This window comes from Papilio machaon, chromosome 9, assembly GCF_912999745.1.
Source record: "Papilio machaon chromosome 9, ilPapMach1.1, whole genome shotgun sequence".
Classification (NCBI taxonomy): Eukaryota; Metazoa; Arthropoda; class Insecta; order Lepidoptera; family Papilionidae; genus Papilio; species Papilio machaon.
In genome coordinates, this window is record NC_059994.1 from 2,963,891 (window position 1) to 2,991,150 (window position 27,260).

Here is a 27,260-nt window from a genome sequence, read left to right on the forward strand (position 1 = left end):
TTTTTATGATACTTGTACATAAGCTTTGGAATATAGAAGTGCTTGTCCGGACTGGACGGATATCCACACCTCTCTACACAGTTCGATTCCCGCCATGTAGCAATATGTTTTTCTATTTTCATATTGACAACATTTTATCCGCCATTCTTATGGTAAAGGAAAACATCGAAAAACAATCTGCACATATCGCCGAAGACAATCAGTGTGAAGTCAACCAACGCTTTTGGGAAGCGTAGTAGACTATAGCCTAGTCACCCTAACTCGGGTAGAGTACGAGCCCCTCGACGGGGACGTTACGAACTGGCGACGAAGCTTTGAATAATTTTTTTTGTTTTCTATCTTATCATAAGTAATAAGTTTATTTGGAGTGACTTAAAACTTTTAAGAAACAGTCTACTAAACTTCATCTTGTATACATATGTTGTTAATACAATAGGTTTCGATGAATATTAGATCAGCACTATTGACAAAATATGACCTTATGTTTGTTGGACCGGAATAAAAAAAATTATAGGATTTCTGACGTAGACTTTGAGATTCGTAGTGGTATTTAAATGTTTATCCGGGAGGAATATTAAATCATCTATAGTGTGATTGTCATTGAAATTCAAATGTGGCCGGATCATATATCACAACTGTCACTATCATTGTCCCGCAGCTCGCCGAGAGAAGGGTTCACGCTTCGAGTTATTTGCAGATATTTCTCAATTTGTAATAAATGGATGTATAAACTGAAGTTATAAACAACATGTGAGGCTTATTGTTGTATATATACAGAGTTTGAAGAAGTATAATAAAATTATTTGTTTCCTCGTGTTAAAATGTTAGTGCCACCGACTCGTCTGGCTAGTTCATTTGCATATGATAAAATTGTGGTGGCTCGAACGTGTTAAACTATAATTCAAATTCGATTAACTAATTATTGACTAAACTTGATGATACTTTTGGTTGTTTTAATGTGTAGTATTAGTAAAATAACTACTTTTTACAAGAAAGTATCAAAAAGTATCAGATAGATCAAAGATATTTTAGTCGTATTCGACATTGACAGATCGAATCGATCGATCGATCGAATAGAGCGTGGCACTGTGTATACCATATTTATTGCCGATTCACTTTTTACAGGATTGAAAATGATTACATATTGTGTGAAAAGAGATATTGTTCGTCATTGTTGTATGTTAAATGCTGACAAAGAAACAGTATTAAAATTTAAGGGAATAGAGAAACAACTCTTGTATTTTTAACAAAATTAAAATAATTGGTGTTCTAAATGAAACATGAATAATGAGGAAAATTGTATATTTAATAATATGATCTATGAAAAGGTTTTAGACAAAGAGAAATTAAAAAAAGTGATTAGTTATAGATTTAAGTTAGATAATCAATTGATGGAGTATAAAGTTAATGACTGTAGAGTACGAATTGAGATTGTGAAGATAAATGGAAACTGCAGTATTGAACAACCATTTGCAGAACTATTAGTCACGATTAATGTTGTTCTTTTTAATTTAAAAAAATACTTCTTTAGTACTTCTTACATTTTATACTTAGAAACACATTTCCTATAGATTCCTTTATAATTCGAAAAGAAAAAAACATGCTATACAACTGTTAGTTTCCATTGTGAAAAGATATACAAAAACATGAACATGATAAAGATTATCGAATTACATACAAAAGATAATAAAATCTACATACAATGAGCTTTATTATTACTTACCCAAGAAATTATAGTTTCACACAATCGCTCGTAACTAGTGTTGATAAAATACAAGCAAAAGCAAATCCAACGTATTAACGCTGTGATAACGTTCGCAAACAAACTCTGTAATATTCTCAGTATCTTCAACTCTTAAAGTAAACATCATATGAGCAATGTTGTGCGCTGCGTAATCAAAATTTCATTTAAACTATATATGTACGTAAATGTTGCCAAACAATATTCAGCTGAATTCATATATGTATATATATTTTATATATATATATATATATATATATATATATATATATATATATATATATATATATATATATATATATATATAACAATATTACATTGTATTGTGGAATACAAGGTAAATACTAATAAACTACCACTGAAAACAGAATAGGTACATAATCTATAAGCCCGCTTCACATCATCCGTTTTAACTCAACAGTCGAACTGTACAGTTAAAATTTACATGTGTAGGCAAAATTGTGTATGTAACTTAAATTGTAAAGGTCTCAGTTTTGCCTCTACACGTACGTTTTAACTGTATTATCCGAATGTTCAGTTAAAAATGAAGGTGTGTAACGCGCTTTAGCAATGGAATTTTAAAATGAGAATTTAAATATTAGGAAGCCAAAATATTACATGAAAAAATGTTTTTATTTTTAACAAAATTATATCACAAGAAAAAACAAACAGAAAATTTTTAGAGCACTATTATTTCCGTTTCACACAAAAACGTTTCTTAAAAAACTAAATTTTTATAAGATAAAAAGAATTAAGCTTACAATATTTTTATGAACATATGTTTCGGTTTTTTAGTGTGCAGAAAGTGATTGGATTATTAATTATTAGTACATAATTTCATATTTTATAAATAAATATAAGGAAACCCTCTATAACAATAAAACAAAAATTTCCTTCGGACATTCTGAAATAAAGTTGCGAAGTCAACAAGAGAACTTAGATACGTTTGAGGTAGGTCGTGCAAATAGAGAAGTCAAATAGAAGTTTGAACTGAACGCAAACGCAAAGGTAACTTGTCTTCAACTTTGAATTGAACAACTATTTGATATAGTGCGGTGAAAATTACGAATGGGAAGAAATATTTCTATACCTAATATAACGTGTAAACTGTCATCAAAGCATGTTAAATAAATACCAAGTGATTAAATTCAGTAATATTTTAACATCAAATAAATTGTTATTTTTAACACTTGACAATAAATTTATTTTTTATGTCGGCAGCTTTAGGAGTATCCTGGTAGCTGGTAGCACAGAACTCATCATCATGGTGATCTTTAGGGGAGGTATATTCCTGGAAGAAGAAGAAGTCGGCAGCTCATAATCCTTCCCACAGATGAACTCGAGCCTCACCTTCCCTAAAAATGAGCGGTGGCGTTGGCCCAGTTCTGTATTTATTTATTTTTTTAATTCCAAAAATTTTAGTTAATTTATTTTTTTCATCGTACATTCAGCAAAGGTACCTTTGATATTAATTTCCGACAGCGTTCAGTGAAAATTTTACATGCTAACGCATCAGATGAAGCCCTTGCATTTCCTTTCTATGACCGACTAGAAATTCCGTTGTCAGACAATGCCTTTATTCTCTATCTGCATTAATATTCACCAGTTTCAATAGGAAAGAGAATCTACCTAGTTGAGGTATTTTCATGCAAATTTTACTGTTTCAAGAAATTAAATGAACGTTTACTGTTTTTTTTATTCAGATGTATCAGAATTTACATAAACAAAATTTTACTTTAATATTTAAAAATAAAAGTCGATATTAGGTTTAATATACTTTGTCTAGACGATTTATTTTGCAAAAAAAAATTACTAAGGTAACATAAGAATTTGGAATATTTATGTAACATTAAATTAAATTATTTAGTTTATATAAATTAAATGCTGGGATATTTATCGGGGATATAAAAACAATTTTAACTTGGCATTTTAATATTTCAAATATTCTTGTTATTCATGTGAAAATATACAGAAATTTACACTTCGTCTTAACTTCTGGACCATCAGAGACCTAACGTTAATTTTCTTCTGGCTTGCATTCAAACAGTTACAAAGTGAACTTGAGAACTTATTCACGGTTCAGGTGAAACCAGCAAATAAAACTTTCCTCCAGAACACTGTCTACATCTCAAACTTTGAACTGTGCAACACAAAGTTGATCTATGGCATTCGTATGGGCAGAGCTAAGTATTTGACTTGTGAGTAGTATTTCTTACTTTCCTAACAATGTACTGTTTTAATAACTTTTAAAATTTAGGTAAGATAGAAGGTGTTCATGAATAAAATATTTAACAGACAATAGTGTGAGAATTCTATTTCAATTGCGTAATCGAAATCACAATCTAGGAATAATACATTTACCATAATTCAAATTCCATATCCTTAGGCGATTAAATTATTTCTTGAATGTGTTTATGTCATATTTAGAAGAAAAAGTGACGCTTATTTTCGATAGCTCCTATAAATAAAACAATCAACTAATACTGGTCAACAATTTGATAAACAATGAAGTTTTAGCTTTAGGAATAGTATTTATTTACATAAAATGGCATCCCAGCCGAGCTCGATTCACCTTACTTCCGCTAACTGTTGAATATTAATGCAACTGCACAAAAGCGCTGTCAAACTACTGAACTTAATTCGAAGCCAGTTAAATAATTGTGTACCTAATAGAGTAATTTGTAACGTATAAACAATAATGACGTTATTTCTTTTAATAATGGACATAACTTTATTAAGACTTCATTAATACATTAAGCATCATAATAACAAAATTAAAATAACAGAATTGTGATCCGGATAAAATATTCAACTGAGCCTGTTTAACACAGAGAAAATAGAAGCTGTTAATTTTTTTTATAAGAGAAAGGGCAAACGAGCAGCGGGAACACAAAGGTTTTTCCTTTAATTTAATACATAATATCTATAATTATTAATAGTAATCGAAAATTTACAATGATTTTCTTATTTCTTTCACATGCGATATTAAAATCTACGTGTGCTGCCTTAAATTAAAAAATTCCGTACATTGGTTGAATTCAAATTAAAGGTTGTACGTTATGTCTGTCAGGATCACGGTTTTTCACCGCTCTCTGTAGCCTGCACTTAGCGATATCCATAGATTTGGTGTACCGTGCCTCTGCAGCGAGGAAAATTGTCACACGGGTCATAAATTGTTACACGCAAAATAGAGTTAGAATCGATGTGAAAATAAAACCCAGGTGTAGTGTTTGTGTCTATGGAATAGATACAATTCACTGTCTCATGTACCACACTGGAATGGACAGCTGTCTCTGGGTAGTTGAGTGACGAACGCGGTACGAAGCGGACGTGCGCCTGAGCTCCAGTGTGGTAGTGGTGAGCCAGTGTCTGTCCTTAATCATCTTTAGGGACCCTATGGTCCTACAAATGGCGACGAGGTGAAAAAAAAAAAAAAAACAAAAACAAAATAGGAAATTGGTAACTATGTCCGTATTTTGCGCCCTAAGTAATAAAATACTTGTGTGTAAATTAAAACATTGCAATCAAGATATTTAATTTTATGCCTAAAAGTAGAGTACAATTATTATAGATTTCATAATAGAAGAAAGATGACAATATGATACGGGGAACATTAGTTTACAGTATTATCCGATTTTATAAGTTGTATACGTGTAAAATAGTAATGATGATTTATTGCAAGCATGCGATATCACTTCCGCCGTCGTTATCTATTTATTATGATGAGTAGGAATATTTGTCTATTAAAGTTTAGTTCACAAAAATTTTAATTGTCAATAATATTTACAAATTATTACAGCTAACTGTAAAAAATTAATTGTAAAAAAAAAAGCGATTGAAATTATTGTAAATTATTATACCTTCGAGTACTTACAATATCAATCTTCATAAGTGTAAGGAACGTCAATAAAAGGCAGGGTCAACGGGTGGCCTGATTTATTTGTAAAGATGTTTTAAATCTGTTATATTAATCTACTCACTATTTGGTCATCAAATATTCTCTGTAACGAGACACATCAAATGCTACAATAAGTATCAACTGACATATTTATTTTGTTCAGAAATAATTATATTTCTGGCAAAGGTATTTGTGAATCTTCTTCAACGAACCGTTCTAGGATCTAAGACAGTGTCATACGAAATATGGGTCTATTATCTATTAACTGCAACTAAGTATTTCACGTAAAATGACAGGTACAGGCCGTATTTTGAAAATCGGCTATCATTTTAACTAAAACTAGCTTTTACCCGCGACTTTGTCCGCGCGGAATAAAAAGATAGAAAACGGGGTAAAAAATTATCCTATGTCCGTTTCCTGGTTCTGAGCTGCCTGCCCACCAATTTTCAGTCGGATCGATTCAGCCGTTCTTGGGTTATAAATGGTGTGACTAATACGACTTTCTTTTATATATATATAGATAATACAGATATGTAGTGCTCTGGATTTCCATTAAATTGGTGATATATCTTCGTCTATTTTGGATATCCATTAAATTGGATATATGAATGCGTAAATAGGTAAACCTAATAAGGTAAGGTAAAATAGTATTGAAAAGTATACATTTATAATTTTGATTTCTATTAAATTAGAGATATTCTAAACTATTTTATTACGTTGTACAAAATGAAATTCATTAGATTGAATTTAATGTGTCTCGGACTTCTTTTGAATAAGAAGCATAAGTAAAAAAACAAAAGAACTTTTATTAAATTGAAGGTATTTTAGATTTTAGATTTAAATCGAACATTTTCAGTAGGAAGCAGCTGATATTGCAACGACTGCTAAAAAGAGAGGTACATTATTACAATAGCGAAGATAATTTGTTTGTTTACAACAAAAAAAGTATACGCTAAAACGAGAAAAAATGAAGAAAGAGATAGAATAATTGTGTTAGTGTAATTATGATTTTTGCGTATATCGAAAGATTGTTTTAAAATTAATAGAATGTCGTTGAAAATAAGTCAAAATATATTCTTACTAATTGACTATAACGATTTTATAGGTGATAAGAAAGATAGAAGACATCACCCGCAATCGGTTGTTTTCGTTATGTCGTGGTCATGTGACGTACACTCTGTACACTGAGAGCAATTTAACTTTATTTAACATATAACATTAGATCCGACGATATAACATTAGATGCTAGAAGTTATCGATGGCATCTCAGTTGTATAGTTTGATGCGTTGAGATGTGTCACTGGATTGGTTATATAGTTTATTTATCAATGTTACAATAAGTTCCCTCTGATGTTAAGAAGTGTTATTGATAAACCTATGTTAATAAATAAAAAAGTAGTTAATACTTAAGTCTGTTCGTGGGTCCTTAGCAAAAAATATATATATATTACCAAATTATACGTAAAATTAAATGTTCAATTGTGGGAGCATGAGCAAATGAATATCCGGGTGCAAATAGTGACAGATACATGTAAATACTGCACAAAAGTTTGATTATTTTCTTTTGAATATTACCAGGTCTCACAGTTTAATAGAAAATTTGTGTTGTCTAAATTTAGTTAACTCTAATTCCGTGACGTCGGAATGTCGATAAAAAAAATGACTGAAAAGGTCATTTGTCCATCATTGTCAGTGTAGTATACAAGTGTGTGTAACTAGTGCTCGCTGTCATGTGTATTGTACAGGCAGTAGTACATCGGCCCAATCGTCTAAGTTTTATTTGAATTTAAAATATAACTAAACTATAGATAGGTTTAGCGTTCGTCCGTGTTTCGTAAGCGCGAAAAAAATATAGCCTAGGTTCTATTGATAGTCTCGACAAAATCGGTCCATGCGATTCGGAGATTATTCATATGGCCATTTGCCTGATTGTCCCTTATAATATTAACAAAAATTAACTTTAACTGTCAACTTTAACTTGCGTTAAATTTTCATCGATTAAAGGCTTTAACGATTAACGAACTTACATTTTTATTTAACGACTTAACGATTAACGAAGTTAACTTTTGATTAACTGTGCCCACCTGTGACCAGGACCATAACAGGTTCACAAATTATTAACATCCTGAAGGAACTCTTTAGTCGACTGGGCTATCCACATTCAATCACTGCAGATTGTAAATGAGCCAGCAGTTTGTAAATTAAGAGTTTAAAACTTTTTGTGAAGATTGCAACATTAAACTTTTTAGTACTGTTCCATATTGGCCGCAAATGAATGGGGAAGTAGAGCTTCAAAATAGGGATATCTTAAAGTGCCTTAGAATAAGTGCAAGCGAAAAAAGAGACACGAATATAAGAGAAACATTATATTAGTATTTTATGATGTATAACTCTACTCCTCACTCAGTAACAGGAAAGACCCCTTCAGAACTTTTCTTTAAACGAAAGAATAGGGATAAGATTCGATGCTACATGATATTATTATTATTCGGGTTTGTTTCAACATACAAAATTTTTCAATTATTTAATTCAATATTTTATTTTGACATTAAGCTTGAGTGTTGTTGATACGCCGGCTTGATAATACATCATGGCGTCGGCCGGAACGCTGCGTGATTAGTGAATTGATACATACATAAACCAATGATCTTATGACTTATGATAACATTGATACTTAGTAAAGCAACAACTGCAATTCAAAAAGAAAAGGAAATGGATTAGCTAAGTGTGCATTTGACTAACACATAATTATCGTGATTAAATAGTAAATACTTTATTGGCATGGCCGTTTGGTTTATATGAAATTTATGCATAATAATGCATATTATTATGCAAAATAATGAGAAAAAAAAAATTAGATTTCAACTTAATTTAAGGTTAATCTATATAGTTTTCTTCGTACTATTCATGGCGATCATAGTATATCTTCGAGGGCGAGTTCATTGCAGCCACTGATAGTGACAATGACTCACACTTTTGTTGTTTTGTTTTGTATTTTCTGTACTACAAAATATATCTAAATTATACGTAAAATGTTTGTTAGCAACAAGACCTACCGTTCTCCTATATCAGTTGTTAATTATTGCAGATATCCATTAAGTTGGTTGTACAGTCACATGCACGGAAATGTAAACATTGTTCTTGTTATGACGACATGACTTCTGATGGCGTTGTTCGATGAGTACATCATTTAATCAGATGATGTAAATTTCTTTTAATTTAATTAATTTAATTAATTTTTATGACTACCATTAGGTTTAGGTTTAAAGATCTTTATTTAAAAAAAAAAAAAAAAAAAAAACACAATGCTTCACTTACAATGAAAAAAAAAAAGGAGTAGATATGATCGGAACCGTACCGCCGTGCGTAAACAACTTCTGAAAATCCGTGCTCGTAATTTTATTTAAAAAAATAGTTATGAGTAATTGCATTTATTTAAAGTAATAGTTATAGTTTTTCTGTGCGTTGTAAGGAAGGTGTAAGTTTAAAGCGTTTGCTATAAACAAATGTTTTGTGAAGTTTTTAAATGTTATTAAACTATGCTGAACAATTATTGATATACCCGAAAAATAAATATGTATATCATACAGGCTTGCGGGTTAATACGTAATATAGATACAGAATACAGGATGAATATAAAGCAAAATAAACCTTAACACAACTATAGAAGAGAATCTAACGTGACAGAAATGACAAAGTTATATATGTAGAAAATATTGAGAGATTATTACAGTTCAGCGATGATTATGATTTAAGTTTATTTTTGAAAGCATTAATACTGTTACAATTCTTTATCTCGTCTGACAGTTGTTAAACATTTGAAGGCCTTCGAACGAAATAGTTTTATTCCATAGATAGTTCGCGGAGTAATAGATTTAATTTGTGTTTGTTACGTCAGTTATGTTTGTTATCTCTTTTTTGGAGTTTAACGTTAGACTTAATGTTTTTATTTGTTATGTTCATTATGAGAGTACAAGTCCTAAATTTAAACATTTGAGTGACATTAAGTAATTTTGTTTGTTATAAAGTTCATTAGTTGGAGTTCGGTAATCAAAAAATTAAATTGGTGGTAATGATTTTCAGTAGATGTGAATACATTAAATTGGATTAATACAGTGTCAATGAACACAGAGAATTCCATTCAATTGGAATTGAGGTTACCATTAAATTGGAAACACTTAGGTTACCATTAAATTGGAAACACTTAGGTTACCATTAAATTGGAAACACTTAGATTACCATTTAATTGGAAACAGTTAGGTTACCATTAAATTGGAAACAGTTAGGTTACCATTAAATTGGAAACACTTAGGTTACCATTAAATTGGAAACACTTAGATTACTATTAAATTGGAAACAGTTAGGTAACCATTAAATTGGAAACACTTAGATTACCATTTAATTGGAAACAGTTAGGTTACCATTAAATTGGAAACACTTAGATTACCATTAAATTGGAAACAGTTAGGTTACCATTAAATTGGAAACACTTAGATTACCATTAAATTGGAAACACTTAGATTACCATTGAATTGGAAACACTTAGATTACCATTTAATTGGAAACACTTAGATTACCATTAAATTGGAAACAGTTAGGTAACCATTAAATTGGAAACACTTAGATTACCATTAAATTGGAAACACTTAGATTACCATTAAATTGGAAACACTTAGATTACCATTTAATTGGAAACAGTTAGGTTACCATTAAATTGGAAACAGTTAGGTTACCATTAAATTGGAAACACTTAGGTTACCATTAAATTGGAAACACTTAGATTACCATTAAATTGGAAACAGTTAGGTTACCATTAAATTGGAAACAGTTAGGTTACCATTAAATTGGAAACACTTCGGTTACCATTAAATTGGAAACAGTTAGGTTACCATTAAATTGGAAACACTTCGGTTACCATTAAATTGGAAACACTTCGGTTACCATTAAATTGGAAACACTTCGGTTACCATTAAATTGGAAACACTTCGGTTACCATTAAATTGGAAACACTTCGGTTACCATTAAATTGGAAACACTTCGGTTACCATTAAATTGGAAACACTTCGGTTACCATTAAATTGGAAACACTTCGGTTACCATTAAATTGGAAACACTTCGGTTACCATTAAATTGGAAACACTTCGGTTACCATTAAATTGGAAACACTTCGGTTACCATTAAATTGGAACACTTCTATTGCTGACTACAGAGAATTCCATTCAATTGGAATTGAGGTTGCCCCAGAGGACTCGAAATTTATGTTAAAGAATTAGATAGGACAAACAAACTTGCAAGTACATTTATCTCTACGCCTCATGTAGTCGGAAAAACTACATGTCACGGTAAGGAATGAAGAAACTGGACAAATACTAAGAATGAACGTTACACATCTAAAAAGAGTGGAAGGGGAATGGAAATGTAATGGAAATTTAAATGAAGATACATCAAACATTAATGAATGAAACAATCTGGTTGGAAATTATTAATTTATAATTACAGTAAAAAAAAATATATAAGATGTTTATTGAGTTGAAAATAATAATAAAATAAAACTTGTTAACAAGGAAGGGATGTAGTGTTTGTGTCTATGGAATAGATACAATTCACTGTCTCATGTACCACACTGGAATGGACAGCTGTCTCTGGGTAGTTGAGTGACGAACGCGGTACGAAGCGGACGTGCGCCTGAGCTCCAGTGTGGTAGTGGTGAGCCAGTGTCTGTCCTTAATCATCTTTAGGGACCCTATGGTCCTACACCAGGTTATTTTGATTCGCGAACCAAACTGTGTACACAGTAAAATTGGCGCGTTTTTGGTATCACCCCGTCTATATTTAAGTACTATAAGTAAGCTTTTATCAACAAATCCCCTTATCTACAACCACAAAAAATTGATAAAAGAAAATCTAGGCAATCCAAATTTTCTATTCCTCTAATGTTGCAGATATCCATGGACATCATATCAATTAATATTACGCGATCCACTCCTGTTATGCCTTCTACTATAAAAAAAACTACATAATTAATATTCTATTTTATACTACATTTTATAATATATATACTAAATTAAATCTTGAATTTACTGTATAAAAGAATAGTGAAAAGAAATAACACGTATTACAATTAAAGTAAATTATACTGAGTAATAAAAAGCGGGATATGAATATGACACTGCACGTTTTACGTTAGCTGAATTTTAAGTAACACTACGAGTGAAGCCAGGTTTATTTAGATATTATGCATGTATATTTAATTAAAAAATGTTAACAACCTCTTTTGTTAAAATTATTTTTAAAAATCAATTTGAAAAAAAAATAACAAAAAAATGTAGTTCTAGCAATAATGTAGTACGTTGTTGATTTACGATTCTGTGTATGTAAAAAAACCTTTAATTTTGATACATATATGTACATCTAAGTTAAATGACAATGTAAGAAAATGTAATAACATAAATACGGGTGATTTAATGAATGAAGATTATCATTAAAGTTCACAGAGGCCAATTCAGCTCTCAACGATTAACACTGTTTAATGTGGGGGCTTAAATCAGATCGGCATTCCGTCCAATCAGCACTTCGTCAATTACAACCTAGAGAGGTGAACCCTAGAAAATGTGTCGAATGAGCACAAAATGACGCTTGAAATTTTATATTGGAAATGCTTAATGATTACTACTGAAAGGAATTATTCAAATTTCATCGAATTACTAGGAGTTTCAATTCTTGAATGGTTTCATGATCTTACATACTTAAGAGATTTTTACAACGCGCTGTATTTATCTACAACGTCAGAGCATAGGAGAAATAAAACATAAGTACAACGTGGTACAAGAATTTGGATAAATAAATCACAGAATTCATCATTTCATACTAGTCACACAACTGTGATGACAACTTTTTTTATAGTTCATAAAACAAACATTCAATCAAAATAAAGAGGGTTCGAAAGATATTTAATTAATGAAATACAAGTGCCGTAACAAGATTTATTTGGTGTACCTTGTACAAGGGGCAGGGCGCTAAGCGGCGCGTAAAAGGTAATTTATGTCTTGGAGAGTATTAAATCTGTTGAACAATTTTCTAATTAGGTTTACGCCTGGCAAGCAAAATCAGTGCCTTTAATAAATTTAACATGGCGCGCTTTCATAAAACCGTTAATGGATGGTGATTTTAACAAGCCGTATATTTTGTGATAATTTTGTCGAAAAGCTTTCATTTTTGCCGTAAGTAAAGCAAATTCATAATAACAAGTACATTACAAAAAATATTTTAGTTTAACACGTTTTCAATAATTTTAATTAACAAAAATATAAAATCTGAAACTGTTGTACTTTTTATAACGTATCTCAAAAATGATATAAGCTCAAAGATAATCGTGAAAAATAAACCAAAAAGAAACTTTGAAATATAAACTAATTTAATTATCGGACCATTTAAAAGTCGCACAAGAGTCACAAATTAACGCTGCAATTACAAGGTTCTGACATGGCCTAATTTTATAGTATTGAGAGTTCTTGCATTGAAAAGATGAATTAAAGGAAAATACTTTATTAAAAGAGCTACGTAAAAGGACGTATTGATATAGTTTCCATGTTAATGTTTATAAAATCTTACTAATATTATAAATGCGAATGTTTAGATGGATGGATGGATGATTGTTTGAAGGTATTTTCAGAACGGCTTAACGGATCTTGCTGAAATTTGGCATAGATGTATCTGAAAGAACACACAAGCTACTAATTAAGTTTTTTTTTAATTCCGCGAGGACGGAGTTCTGGGCGACAGCTAGTATGTTATATTTCTGATAGTGATATAGTAACTCCATAGAACCAAAATCAATTTTCGTCTCTCACAGTAACAGAAGCATAATTAATTCAAATGACAATGTGGCTTTATGTAGCGAATAGACAAATGTTGATTTCGTCCGCCTCTATACCGTAACTTCTGACTCAATAAATTGCTAATCTATAGTAGAAGTCAATACTTGAATATTAGTTGACAAAATGTAATTTTTATTTATAGTCAATGCTTGAAATCATATTTTTTTAAGTATACTTTAGTATTTAGTATAAGGTAACAATCGATTCGTATTCTTTCTTAAATATTGTAGGAGCAAAGTCAGTACATATTCGAAATTACACGTTCGAAATTATTACGACAGACAGAGTAACTAGGTTACTGTTAATATTGTTCTCCAGCTACTTAACATATCACGTGAATATGTACAATATGTTCCAATTCCTGCAGCTAGTTTCTCGACAAAGGAATGTTGGAATTATTCGAGAATCCTTGGCATCGATGGGTGCAAGCTATCGGAATGTATGGTACAACTACAACAGAATGCGGCAAATTTACGCTTCTCGATATTATTTTATTACAATTAAATGAGAAATATTTGTGCATAATTTATCTGAAATGTAAATATAATATAATCAAAAAGCCTGTGATAAATAGTGTATAACAAAAGAGTTCCCAAGCCGGAATGCATCCACAGATGGAAAAAAGCCTTTTTGAATGAACTATCTTTAAAAAAATTACTCATATTTGAGTGAAATTTGAATGAAGAAGCAACCTAAGAATACAGTCTACAAAGTATTTTTTACTTTGTATTTGTAGAGAATTATTAGTCAAGATCATCTCGAGCGAATTGCGCGCTAAAGTTACCAAAAACCAAGTGTCAGATAGCTGTAGTGAGGCGACGTAAGCGTTGATATTTGACATGTCTAGTGCTGCGCCGATACACCGGCACAGTGTTGATTTTTGTCTCTAACAGTATGTAAAGTTTTGGTATATATGTGTGTTATATTTATTGCTACAGTCACTCTTGATCATGTCGACATCTATAGTGAGCAAAATACAGTTTTTCTCCCCATTTTATTAATGTTAATATCAACTTTTTAATATAATTTCTTTGCTTGACGGAAGTTAATTTCAGATTTTCTTGTATTGTTATTGTTTTGTTACTATATTACAAATACTGTTTGCATTTCTATCTTTTTAAATTGATGTTTGCAGACTAAAAGTTTTCAATTTCTATAAATACGTTACATTTCCCTGTTTATACATAGTTATTAACGGTTTAAAATGTACAGGGTCAATTTATGACAAACAGTTTCAATTTAAATCCAAACTAATCGGGGTGTCGTAGCGCTCCAACGTGTTAATTACTTCTCAAGTGACAGTTTGTGAAATATGCACGGCTTTAATTGCACAAATTTCGGTCCGTTGCATTTGATTAATGTTTAATTAGTATTTGACTTTACATTTCCCAGCTCTCAGTAATAACATATGTTATTTACAGTGTTGTGTTGAATCAAAAACGAAGAAAATATTGTTTCATTTTAGTAATTAATTTAAAGATTAGATAAGATTTAAGAACAGTCCGCGTACAAATCTAACTTTTACTCCCGGCATTAATTGACTTTTACAGTTAAAGGAATAACGCTCGAGACTTCTAGATCATCACAAAATACGAATTATTATATAAAATATTATTACAGGGCTGGCGTATGTTTTATACATATATATTTTGGTCTCAGAGACCAACAGTAAGCCATTAAAAATAAACTTAGTTTATAAAAAATCGATCGGGTTGGATTTTCTTTTAATCTTTTATTTCATCACAATAAATAGCAAAGTTATCATTAAATGAACTTACTGAAAATTAATATTGCTCTGTTTATCAGTTTGGTGTCTGTCCAATCAGCAATGAAGCAATTATAAATTACGAGAACTGATACAGATAAATATTGCAAATGAACCGTTAATAATACGAACTTCATTGAGTAAAATAAACTTTATCTATGTTCACATTCCAATTAAAAATAAAGTTGACTTTAATTTTTTAAGTCAAAAATGTAATAAAGACAAATTTTAAATTTAAAAAATTCAACAGATCACAATATATTTCTGCAAATCGAGTCTCGTCCCATGTGACTTCCATTTCTTTGACAGTCGCTGGCCTCACCAGTGAAATTATCACGTAAATAAGTTTACAATAAAAAATATAGTTACAACTTTAATTGATATTCAGCTAGCGAGAATTAACCAATGAAATTAATTCACGGAAATCATTTTTTAGTTTTCATAATATTTAAGGTTGTAATTAAGCAAACGTGTTTAAAGATTATTAATTTATCTAATAATTGAGGCCTAAATTCAAATTTAATCAGCAGCTATATAGCAACTTCTCATGTAGATATCATTTATTATTCTGTTATAACCGCAATGCTATTAGTCTAGGTTCTAATAAAACATTCATGAAATGACAACCGACTCGGGATTGTAAATCAAATTAGACTGACGTACGTATTTCAACGTTGAGGATAGATGCCTCTGAGACATTTTTATGGAGACAATTAAAGGATTACATTTAAGTGCTCTTTAAATATTGTTCTCAGAGAAAAGTTAGGGTAACATGCAGCAAAGATGTAGTTGTTTGTGGTAAGACGAATTTGAGGTAAGAGATCCCGCTTTTCTTTACAGTCACTAGTTTGACAAGTCGCAGAAGTTAAAAATATTAGGTCCTTACATATGAAATTGGCGTTTTGTATGGGAGGAACAAAAAGTCGAATATTTTTTTATATAATATATTTAATTAATCAAAGTATGAACCATTATTTTCTATGCACTTTTGCCATCTCATAGGTAGTTCATTGATCCCTTTACTAAAAAAACCAGTCGGACGGGAATCAATAAAATCTTTGAAGGCGATTTGGACTGCCCCATCGGAGTTGAATTTTTTCCCTTGCAAGAAGTTATCCAAATTTCGAAAAAAAATGGTAATCTGTTGGAGCAAGGTCCGGGGAGTACGGAGGATGTCTTAGACTTTCCAATTGAAGCTCTTCTAATTTAGTAGCCGTCTGTTGCGCAGTGTGTGGTCTAGCGTTGTCGTGAAGCAGCAGTGGCGTGGAGAGATTGACCAGCCTAGGTTGTTTAGCCGCTAGCTTTTCCATCATGGTTTGCAATTGCTGACAATAGACAACAGCCGTAATAGTCTGGCCAGATTTGAGAAAACTGTAATGAACAATACCGGCACTAGTCCACCAAACGCTTACAAGTAACTTTTTTGGGGTTAATTTTCGCTTGGGGCAGGATTTGGCTGGCTGGCCAGGATCCAACCATTGCGCTGAGCGCTTCCGATTATCGTAAAGAACCCATTTTTCATCACAGGTAATGGCTCGGTTTAAAATACCTTCATTATTGTGCCGGTTTAGTAATGTAACGCAACAGTCGACGCGCGTTTGCCGGTTTGCTTCAGTCAATTCGTGAGGTACCCACCTTTCAAGCTTTTTAATCTTCCCAATTTGCTTCAAGTGAATTAAAACAGTTTTATCACTAACATCGCAGCCTGCAGCTAACTCGGACGTGGTTTGCGATGGATCCGCTTCCACAATAGCCTTCAACTCTTCATTATCAACTTGAGTCTCAGGCCGTCCACGGGGCTTGTTCTGCAGATCGAAATTTCCAGAACGAAAACGTTGGAACCAAAAACGAACTGTGTTTTCTTTTGCAACACGACCGGCATACACATCATTCACCCTTCGAGTCGTTTCCGCAGCACTAGTGCCACGGCGGAACTCGTACTCGTAAATAATGCGATATTTTAAGTTTTCCATTTTGTAAAATGAGTGACGCAAACAGAAAAAAACAGAAGAAAAAAAACAAATAAATGACGGTCATCGAACCACAAATACATGAGTCTATAGCTGTACAAATTTGAATTTGGAATTCCTTACCAAAGAGGAGAAATTCGTGATGTGAAGTGGCCAGTACGAAAAACGCCAATTTCATATGTAAGGACCTAATATTTATGCTTCTGAAACATGGTGTTTTACATGTTTCAGAAGCATAAATATTTTGTTTTTTATAAGTTTTTTTATCGAAAACTTCTATATTTTTTTCCATCGCTTTTCTCTAAGCAAAAAAAAATGCAAGAAGTTTTTGTAATTTATATTTTCTACATTATATTTGATATTCGCGAGCGAAATTTTATTTCAAAAGACCCTAATGTATTTAGATGGTTTTACAAAGTGTAGTTACGTGTTTGTGCGAAAATGAATAACGTTTTGCCGCACTTTAACCCCAAGAGATGTCGTAAATATTGTGAGTAAAAATGAAACTTGTATCAACTTGATGGTCTCCCGTTGTGTGAAGTCAAAGCCCCTGTGACCGTGAATAATGTTGTAATAACAACTTTTTTTTAATTCCCTAAAAGTATTAATAATTAAAAATATATTTTTTAATCGATTGTGTAAACTTTGAAGTAGATTTTTAATTTAGTAAATTTTCCAATAAAGAGCTAACACCAAAAATATTTACATGTTTTATAAAAAAAAATTCGATTAAATCTTTGTAATTAAACAATAACAAGTAACATCACACTCAGAGATAACATTTAAGTAATATTAACCTAAGTAATATTTAATTTTGTTATAGAATCGGCTGAAATTAAAAGATATAAACAGAGAAAATTCAATTTTTGTAACAAAAGGGAATAAAACACATTGTAATTTGACCACAAAAGTCATCCCTTCACTTCAGTTTTAGAAGGGTTGCTCTATTTTATTTGAGAAAAATTTAATAAAACCCCAAAAGAGCCATATTTTATGAATGGACACTTTGCGTATTGAAATAGATGTGCTCTTAGGAAAAGATCGTTGGATTGGGATCTCCGGTTAAGGAGTCCTTTCTTATTTTTTATGGAAATTTGTGATAAAGTAGAAAAGGAAATTTATATAGCGACGGTCACATTTCTCGGAAAATGTTATAGATTCATGGGATGTTCAATTTATTTTTGACTTAAAGTTCCCTCTAAAATTGACTCTTTCTTTTGCATCATGACTATGATAATGACAACCTGGATTACAAGATCAGTATGAAATCAGTAGCGTTAAGAAAAAACTTGACTTAAAAAAGATCTGACGTTTAACAAAGGTATTTTTTAGTGATACACGCTAATAACATATCAGAGAAAAGGTTAATAAGTCAAACTTAGATACGACCACAAAGAAGACAGGCCAAAATTGGAAGCAAATCCGCGTTTTGTTTGATGAATGTGCTTGTTGGAGGCCTAATTATAGTACTCTTATAAGAGAAATATACGAAAGGAAAAGAGATTTGACAAAGTAGGAGACGCATAGGACGCATTCTCGTTTTGTTCGTCTCCTCCTCCGACGATTAAAGTTAGACAACGCATCTTCAATTGTAGATTCTATGGAGAGCGGTAGCTTCACTATTTCGACGAATTAAGGCCGCGTGCTCGCTTGTCACCTTATAATTTAAAAAAACATAGTTGATAAAAGTAAACAAGTGAAAATTATACGAGATAGATTTTAGATAGATTTTTAGAGCTTTGAGACTTAACAGTAAAGAGTGAGGCGCAAGCAGTTTTTGCATTCGTTTTATTTGAAGTGTTCTTTATTGCGACACCGAATGCGACATGATTATTAATGTACGTCATTCGGTGCAGTAAAATATTCATGTCACTGGCATGTAGAAATGTTAAACATTTCATTTTAATTGCACCCGTATAAAGAGAAAATCGAGAACATTCTTAATATAGAGTTAAAGTTATTAATATTAAAATTGTTCTGTACGATAGGTAATTACATTTTATACAATGAAATTTAAATATCTGAATTCAAAATTACTTCTTTTTTAACGAATTCGAGATATTGCTTCAATATTGCATAATTTTAATTACCTTATTTCATATTTATCTAACTATCATGAAAGTTTAGATGGATGTTTGTTATAACGTATCTTCAGAACAAATTAATGGATCACGTTGAAATATGGCGCAAATGTAGAACGCATATTCTGGAAGAACGCCTAGGCTTTTTATTATTAAGGTTTTTTTATTTATTAACAAAATATAATTACGCACAAACGTAGACGCGGGAAAAAGCTCGTAACAAAATGAACAAGTAACAATTGTAACATTGTTAAAATTTGTTACAAAACTTATTAATCAAATTAATGAATCTTAAGAGTAACAAAATATTATACCAAAGTTTATCTTAACAATCTATTCAAACTTTGGCCAAACAATTATGTTTTTTGTTTCCAACGTTTTAATAAAAGTGTATTTTTGCTTTGTGATTTTCTAAGTAATAAGATTCAACGAAAAGACATTGAATAGCTTTGATCTAATTTTCTGTTTGTAATAATTAATATAACTTTTGATCTTTTCACAAATTAAGTAAATGAATTATCTATAAATAACTTGGAGTTAGTATCGGTTGGTATGTTTTCGACTTTTATATACTAGTAATGAACGTTTGAAAAAGTAGCTTGCCAGTATTTATTAGTTGGTATACAACACTGAAAAATAAAATCCAATAGAGACAGAAAATCGAAACGAAATTGTAGTTCGCGAAATCAAAATTGTTTTCGGCATGTATGTACAATTGCTCTAACTAAGTCAAAGTTTTAGATCATGCTTTTGTCATTTGTAGATGCTTAATATAATGTAGATAAAAGGAATTTACTAAAGCATTTTCAATATTAACAGAAACGTAATCACGAAGCGGCGGTTAACCAATATTGTAATTACTTAACATTTGGTGGTTTTTCAAATATTCCAGAACCAATCACAATTCAATTGGAAACACGGATTGGACGAATTTTACGGATGCTACAATCGAATAAATTCTAAAGCTCGCCCAGATTGCGTCTCTTAAATGTTCTGTTAAACTTTTACAAAGCTAGGTTTGCGGATTGTTTTAATTTTTTTTTGTCTTCTTGACTGATATTTTTAATAATCACAAAATTATCTTCGCCTTTACACGTATCTTAGTTGGGCGGGCAACATATTTAAAATTAGAACTTTTTAAAGTAACTAATGTAAAAAAACCTTGTCACTTAACTTGATGAACTTTGGCATAATGAAAATTGGTTCTCAAGTAAAGAAACAGCTTTCAATAACATGATAGTGGTATTTTAGTCGTCCCATTCATAACAATGAGTAAGAGACATCGTCGCTTAGGTAACAATACCGCGCAAGTTAAAAATGACAAGTTATCAGGAGACACAAAAAACTGATTATTTCCTTTGAAATACTACAGACTTGTTAACTGAATAGAAAAATAGTTTTAGATTAGGTTCAATAATAATGTCACAAGTTAAAATATGCGTATATAATAATGTATAAGTATAAAATTGACTTATGCGGTATTAGCTTTACAAAATAAAGACTTCTGCGGTATTTAAACTTTTTATTTATTATAATGTAAGGAAAATAATATGTTAACAAATTATACGTATAATACGTAGAAGTATAAAATATAGCAGTCTCAACAAGTACTAGGACTTCTTACACAAATTATTTCAAAAGAATGACGTAGTGTCATAGGTTAAATCACATTGCTTAAGTAACTAGTTTTGGTAATCATCTAGCTTCTACAGTTAAATAAAATAGTAAACGTAATAAAACTATTTTAACAAAAATAGAAAATAAACTTTAAAAAACAAAAAAAAAACTGTTTCTATCTATTATAGTTTAATTTTTAATAAAAAAATATATTATCAGTCTTAATCATCTCAGTCTGATAATTTGATGAAATACCACTAAAAGTTTGATTACTGTGACCTCACAGTAATTAAACTTTAAATGGTATTTCATCGTAAAATGTATGGCAGTTAGATGGTAGCACCGCTTTTAAGTCTTGGAGATCCTTGTATTTTCGCTGGGAAATTGGTAATCTTGCATCATACAATTTAGGCAGCTCACTTAAGGGCGGCACAGCATTACTCAATTTTAGTGGACGTTGAGGCAAGAGATGCAGCTGAGGGTCTTCGAAATTTAATTTATACCAAATAGTACCATCTGGTTTGTAAGTTATAAGCTTTAAATCAGTCACAGTGGGATCATTAGTTTTCTTGCCCGGGCGTATGGTTTTGTAGATTAATGTTTTACTAAAATCAGTAAAAAAATTATAATCCAGATAACGACAGTCGTAGGGCATTGGATAAGATCTAGCTGATTTTGATATACTTGCATACTGAGAAGGTAAGTAGATTTCTCTTCCTTTTAATTTGCATTCGATGGCACTATGCACAGAATCGCATTCCATCTGAGTATGCCCTTTTTCTAGATATTTTTGAGTTATAATAACTTGCTTTTCTATTGCCAAACGTAAAAGGGCATTACTCAAGACAGAATTTCGATTCTGTGCACAGCAACCATCGGAAAATAGTATTACAGGTAACAATTTCCTATTCAATACACTTTGCAATTGATCAACAATACAAGATGCAAACACAGAAGCTTCCAGTGAGGCATTAGATTCATCAAACCAGTAACAAACAGCCTCGTGAGTAGCCAAATTATACATTGTAAAGTTATGCACACACAGTTTCGTTTTATAGTAGATAGCACTTGCCTGAAGATTAGGAGCTAATTTAACTGATTGAACATCTTGCGTAAATACATGGCATTTTCCTTCTTTGGCTAAATCTTTATCTATTTCTTTTTCCTTTCTAGCTTTTTCCTTCCGTTGTCTATGTAGTGCTATTTCTGCGTCATTAATATTGCCTGCTTCATGACCACAGCATACATCACACCGATCTTTTTTCGGATGATAAAGGCTTAAATTAAGCTTTAAAAAAATGTTATCAAAAATCCTGCGACTAAGACATTCTACTGATTCAAATTCACATTTACTAGAAAATTCCTTGTATAGCTGCGCCATGTTCTGAAATAACGGCTCTAGGTATTGTCTTGACGTACTGGATCTACAGTAGTGTGATGGCATTTTAGGAAGACTATTAAGGAATTCCTCCGCAAAGACATGAGCAGCTTGCTTTTTTTTTTGAATGGATTTCTTTTTGTGAATGTGGTGGCATGGCGCTGTTTGTTTTCTCAAGCCAATAACGTACAAACCAGTCCTTAATCCCTAAAGTATTTAGAAACATCTTCTTGCATACTTGGTAGCGTATATTTTCAATAGTTAAGAAATAAGCTAGAGTTTTAAATCTTGTTGACTCAGGATTCTTAGTAACCTTTTTGTCATTTGCTATAACATGACAACATACAAAAGTTTTTCTTTGTTCCCATGACATCGTTTTCCAAAACGTGTTAAATAACTCTTTTCTTTTATCTTCATCTATGTTCTGACAACTTCTCAGTTTCGATTTCTTACAAAAAGATGAAATACATGAAGGTTTCATGCTTCGTGCAGGCCTTAACACATCATGATGGATTTTTTTTTTAATATTTTTATTGGTCGTGACTCGTCTATAGCCTAAATACGGCTCTCCTTTCATTCTTAAATTTTTGTTTAGGTTTTTCTTCCACTTACCAGGCTCTTTATTAGCTTTGTTTTTCCTTTTTCTATTAATTGATAAATCTCCGTAATACGTATCAGTGTTTGCTAAATCATGGGGTTGTGGGTTAGATGTCTCACCAGCAGTGGCAACTTCATTAGGTTGAGACCTTGATGCGTCACCAATAACAGTGACTTCATTAGGTTGGGGCATCGACGTATCACCAACAGCGGCAACTTCATCGATTTGGGGGCTTGATATTTCAGTTGAAGCAGTTACTGTAACAGTAGAATCCAGTACATCGGGAATATCATTTGCGATAACATTTACATTGGTTTGAGGATTAGGGTTTCCAAAAAATGTACTAGTTTCTATCAATAATATCTTGTTCGTTGAAGAAACATCAGGAATAAATTCATTCATTGAAATGTCCATTACTGAATTATTGCCAATGTCCGTAAAATTAAATGAAGAATTGTCTATCATCTCTATAAATTTTAAGTTGTCAATGTTAGTTATATTTGCGTCATTCTCCTTTGTGTTGTTAATTTCTACTTTATCTTGAAATATCGTATTACTGCTGAATGTGATTGTATCAGTTTGTGCAATATCTTCATCATCAAGGCTGGCATGTCCGAAAGTTATACTATAATCTGCTTGATGTAAGTGCTCAGTAATAGATTCGTCAGTTGATTTAGAAGCAGAATCCATAGATTTGGGGTAAAACTTATAATGTTTATCTGTTACCTGTGCCAGCTTTTCGCTATTTATTCTTTTTAAAATAATCTTTTTTTTTTCTAATAACGCTTCCCGCCTTTTTTTTAAATCAAGTAAAGTCAAGACCTCAGTCTCCACTTTCTCCTCATCATTCATTCTGGAAGCGTTATCACCAAGGTCCTCGGCCATTTTCATAATATGCTGGAACAAATAAAGTGTGTTAATTATTTAAAACTATGTAACTAAAGTTTGTTTAATACCGCTCAAGTCCTTTTAAAATGTTTAGGGAACACAGCGTAAGTCTAAATAAAAAGTTTACAATACCGCCTAAGTCAGTGAATATTACACTGAAAAACCGCCGATGTATTGATGTGTTTAAATTCCTCTATAATAACAGTAATTTCAAGCTGATATACTAGAACATAATGAATAGTCGAGTTGGCTTACCTTTTTGTTGCATCAGAACTGTCGGTCTCGCTGATAAAACCGTGATAAATAAATAAAAAACAGTAAATTTTCTGCGCGGTCACACATTCACTCGAAACAGTATGGCGGTCTGACGACTTATGCGGTTGTGGAACAACAAGCGATTTGCGCGGTGCCAGAACTGTTCAAATAACGCGCTGCGATTGGTTAATTTTAAAATTTTTGTAACATAAATCGACGCGCGCCATCAAAATCTATCCAATGAAGTATAAAACGTCATATGGCCATTTTTCGACTTACGCGGTATTGTTACCTAAGCGACGACATGTAAAAAACAAAGCACGTTTGTCTTATGTGACTAGAAATTATGGTAAATAAAATATAGTTATTAGCATATCAACAAAGAACGATGAAATGTTAACATCGATTAGTAACTTTATCCTATCTGATTTCGGAATTTCTTGGAGCGTTAACTCAATGTAACCACTTCAATAAACCGTGTGTTGAAAATGAAAATGGTTTTGCCATATCGCAACTACATCCTCGATGTAAAGTAAATATTATCAAGCGTATTCCGGCCTAAATATGGAGCGCTTATGCACGAAATTGATATGGACCACCAGTAAAAGCTCACTTTATTCAATAAATGGATCAAAGCGACTTCACTCTAACTCGTAATTATACCTCGATTTACTTAAGCCTATTTTAGGAAATATCACAAAATTAGAATCTAAATGTAGTAGTTTAATGCATCCGGAGATTTTTTAATTTTAAGCTTAATAACAATTATAATTTTAAGCTTAATAATAATTATTAACAATTATTTAATTCATACTGAATCCAAAAATTTGAGATAAAAACCCTTTCCTTTCTATTGTTTAGAACATAATAGCTTGATTATAAAGGATGTTTGTTATTGAAATCGGCCAAATAGGAAACCACCCTTTAGTATCAGTCATAGTTACAGCGTATCGGTATTATTTAAAATCTTCATTCATTTAAGTTACTAATTCTGCTGAAATAGTTTAGACGAGCGGTTAGATTTTCATCGTTCCTGGTGCGTACTGCTAAGGATTGGAATAAGTTGCCGGCGTCAGTTTTTCCGTCCAAGTACGATGTGGGGGCCTTCAAGAGTAGAGTGAATAGGCATAGGCTAGCGCGTACCATCTTTAGACCACATCATCACCTCATCGGGTAGGATCGTGATCAAGCGCTAACTTTTTCAATATAAAAAAACCCATACAATACAAACAAATTTTATGTTCCATGAATGGTAAAATAAGTTCAAATGAACCCTAACGTTATTTATTTATAGATAAACAACATTATGAGATTATGACAGTTATATGGAATGGGAAATAGAAAATAATAGGAATAAAATTACAAGTAATATAACAATGCGATTTCGTAATACAAAACAAACGACAGAGGGAATTACTGTACGAAATATGTACAATGGAACGAGATAACGATTTGACTATACGATAAATCAGTGCGGTGGGATTGAGTATTTTGACAAAGTAAACTTTGAGATGTTATTAAAACGTGAGTGGGTTGCCAAATTTCTATACGTTGGCATTTAATAGCATGTTGTTACCTCGAAATAGACATAATATGGTAAACTTAATTAACTAGTTTAGATTAAGTTAAAAATGAAATAAATATTTTTTTCTCTTTTTATTTTGATATCTGGTTTTTTAATGACTTCAAATATTTCTCACTTTAATAAAGGAAAACCAAAGTTATTTTATGCTTGGTGAATCTATACACATACTATTAGATCAAGATTCTTTAAATTAGTTATACAGTTTTAGTTATTTTGAATCAATTTCCATATGAATATATCAGCAAAAAAATAACCTTAACAAAAATATAGATAACAATGTAAAACATAGAAATAACACGTTCAGATCAACCAGCTGTTGTGACACAGAGTTAACGATATGCGTTATTTTTCGAGAACATTTTAGACGTACGATGATTAATTCTGTGAGCGAGTCATAAATTTATCTAATGCGCACATCTGCTCCAGTGACGTTCGTTATAATTAGTTTTCACTTGGCAAAAGGTCACGTTTACATGTAACAACTAATTAAGACACATTTGTATTGCAAATTTAAAATGTGTTATGCATACACTGCAAACTCTATGTGATGTCTGCAAAAAAATACATAACACCAATATAAAAAAGTTGGTATTGACACAACTTGTAATCTTACTTCTTACTATTATACCTATAAATGCAAATGTCTAGATGGATGCATGGATGGTTGGATGTTTACTTGAAGGTATTACCCGAACAACGCAACGGATCTTGATGAAATTTGGCACAGATATAGAACATAGTCTGGAAGAACACATAGGCTACTTATTACGTTTTTTTTAATTTAATTCCGCGCGGACGGAGTCGCAGGCGACAGCTAATTTGCTATAATTTAAAATACCACCTTACATTTTAACGACATAACATTAAATACACTTGTTATATTATAAAACAACTGGGAAACTGTTCCTTTGCCCACCCGAGAATACATTAGCGAAGTTACATAACAATATTAATTAAGGGCCAGAAATTTGATAGCAACTGAAACAGAACATCGCCCCAGGTGATCTCGTAATGCAATTAGGTTAAACAACATCGAACCCTTTCAAGTATCGCGAACACTCAAAATTAGTATCGACAATTGAACGCTGTAACGGGTATTCCGATCGCCGAATGATTGTACCAAATAAATTGAATGCTTTCACGCTCTAATTTGTGTTAATGTGGTAGTGAAAATGAAAACGTATTAATAATGATGTGGTTGACAATTTGGTGATATAACCATTCCCGCGGTTCTAAAAATGATGTTTTAATGCAAATACAGTTAAACCGTACAACATAACTTCGACCTTACAATATAATGATTAATTTATGTTAGTACTAACTGTCGCCTGCGACTCTTGTGTGTTTTAGACTCTGTTCTACATCTATACTGAATTTTAGCGAGATCCGTTGAGCCGTTATGGAAAAGCCATCTAACAAAAATACATTCAAACAACCAAACTTTCTCATTTATTAGCTGTCGCCCGCAACACCGTCTATGCGAAATTAAAAAAAAACTTAATTAGTAGCCAATGTGTTCTTCCAGACTGTGTTCTACATCTATACCAAATTTCATTGAGATTCATGCAGCCGGGTTCTGGTAATGCCTTGTAACAAACATTCTTCCA

The 27,260-nt window shown here is 31.6% G+C and overlaps 2 protein-coding genes across 2 annotated transcripts in view; both read right to left on the reverse strand.

Annotated features, from left to right (window-relative positions):
• Positions 1-27,260, reverse strand: part of LOC106718772 (suppressor of lurcher protein 1) — a 245,727-nt gene that overhangs the window by 128,991 nt on the left and 89,476 nt on the right. The window lies entirely within an intron of this gene.
• LOC123721235 lies at positions 21,639-24,371 on the reverse strand. The gene is made up of 2 exons (XM_045679230.1): positions 24,069-24,371; positions 21,639-23,822 (listed from the first exon to the last, which is right to left on the reverse strand). Exon 2 carries the CDS (start codon positions 23,814-23,816, stop codon positions 22,407-22,409), a length of 1,410 nt encoding a protein of 469 aa, XP_045535186.1. The 5' UTR covers positions 23,817-23,822; positions 24,069-24,371; the 3' UTR covers positions 21,639-22,406.

Excerpts from the sequence above, each read along its gene's own strand:
- LOC123721235 (XM_045679230.1), bottom strand. The coding sequence starts at position 23,816 with ATGAAAATGGCCGAGGACCTTGGTGATAACGCTTCCAGAATGAATGAT.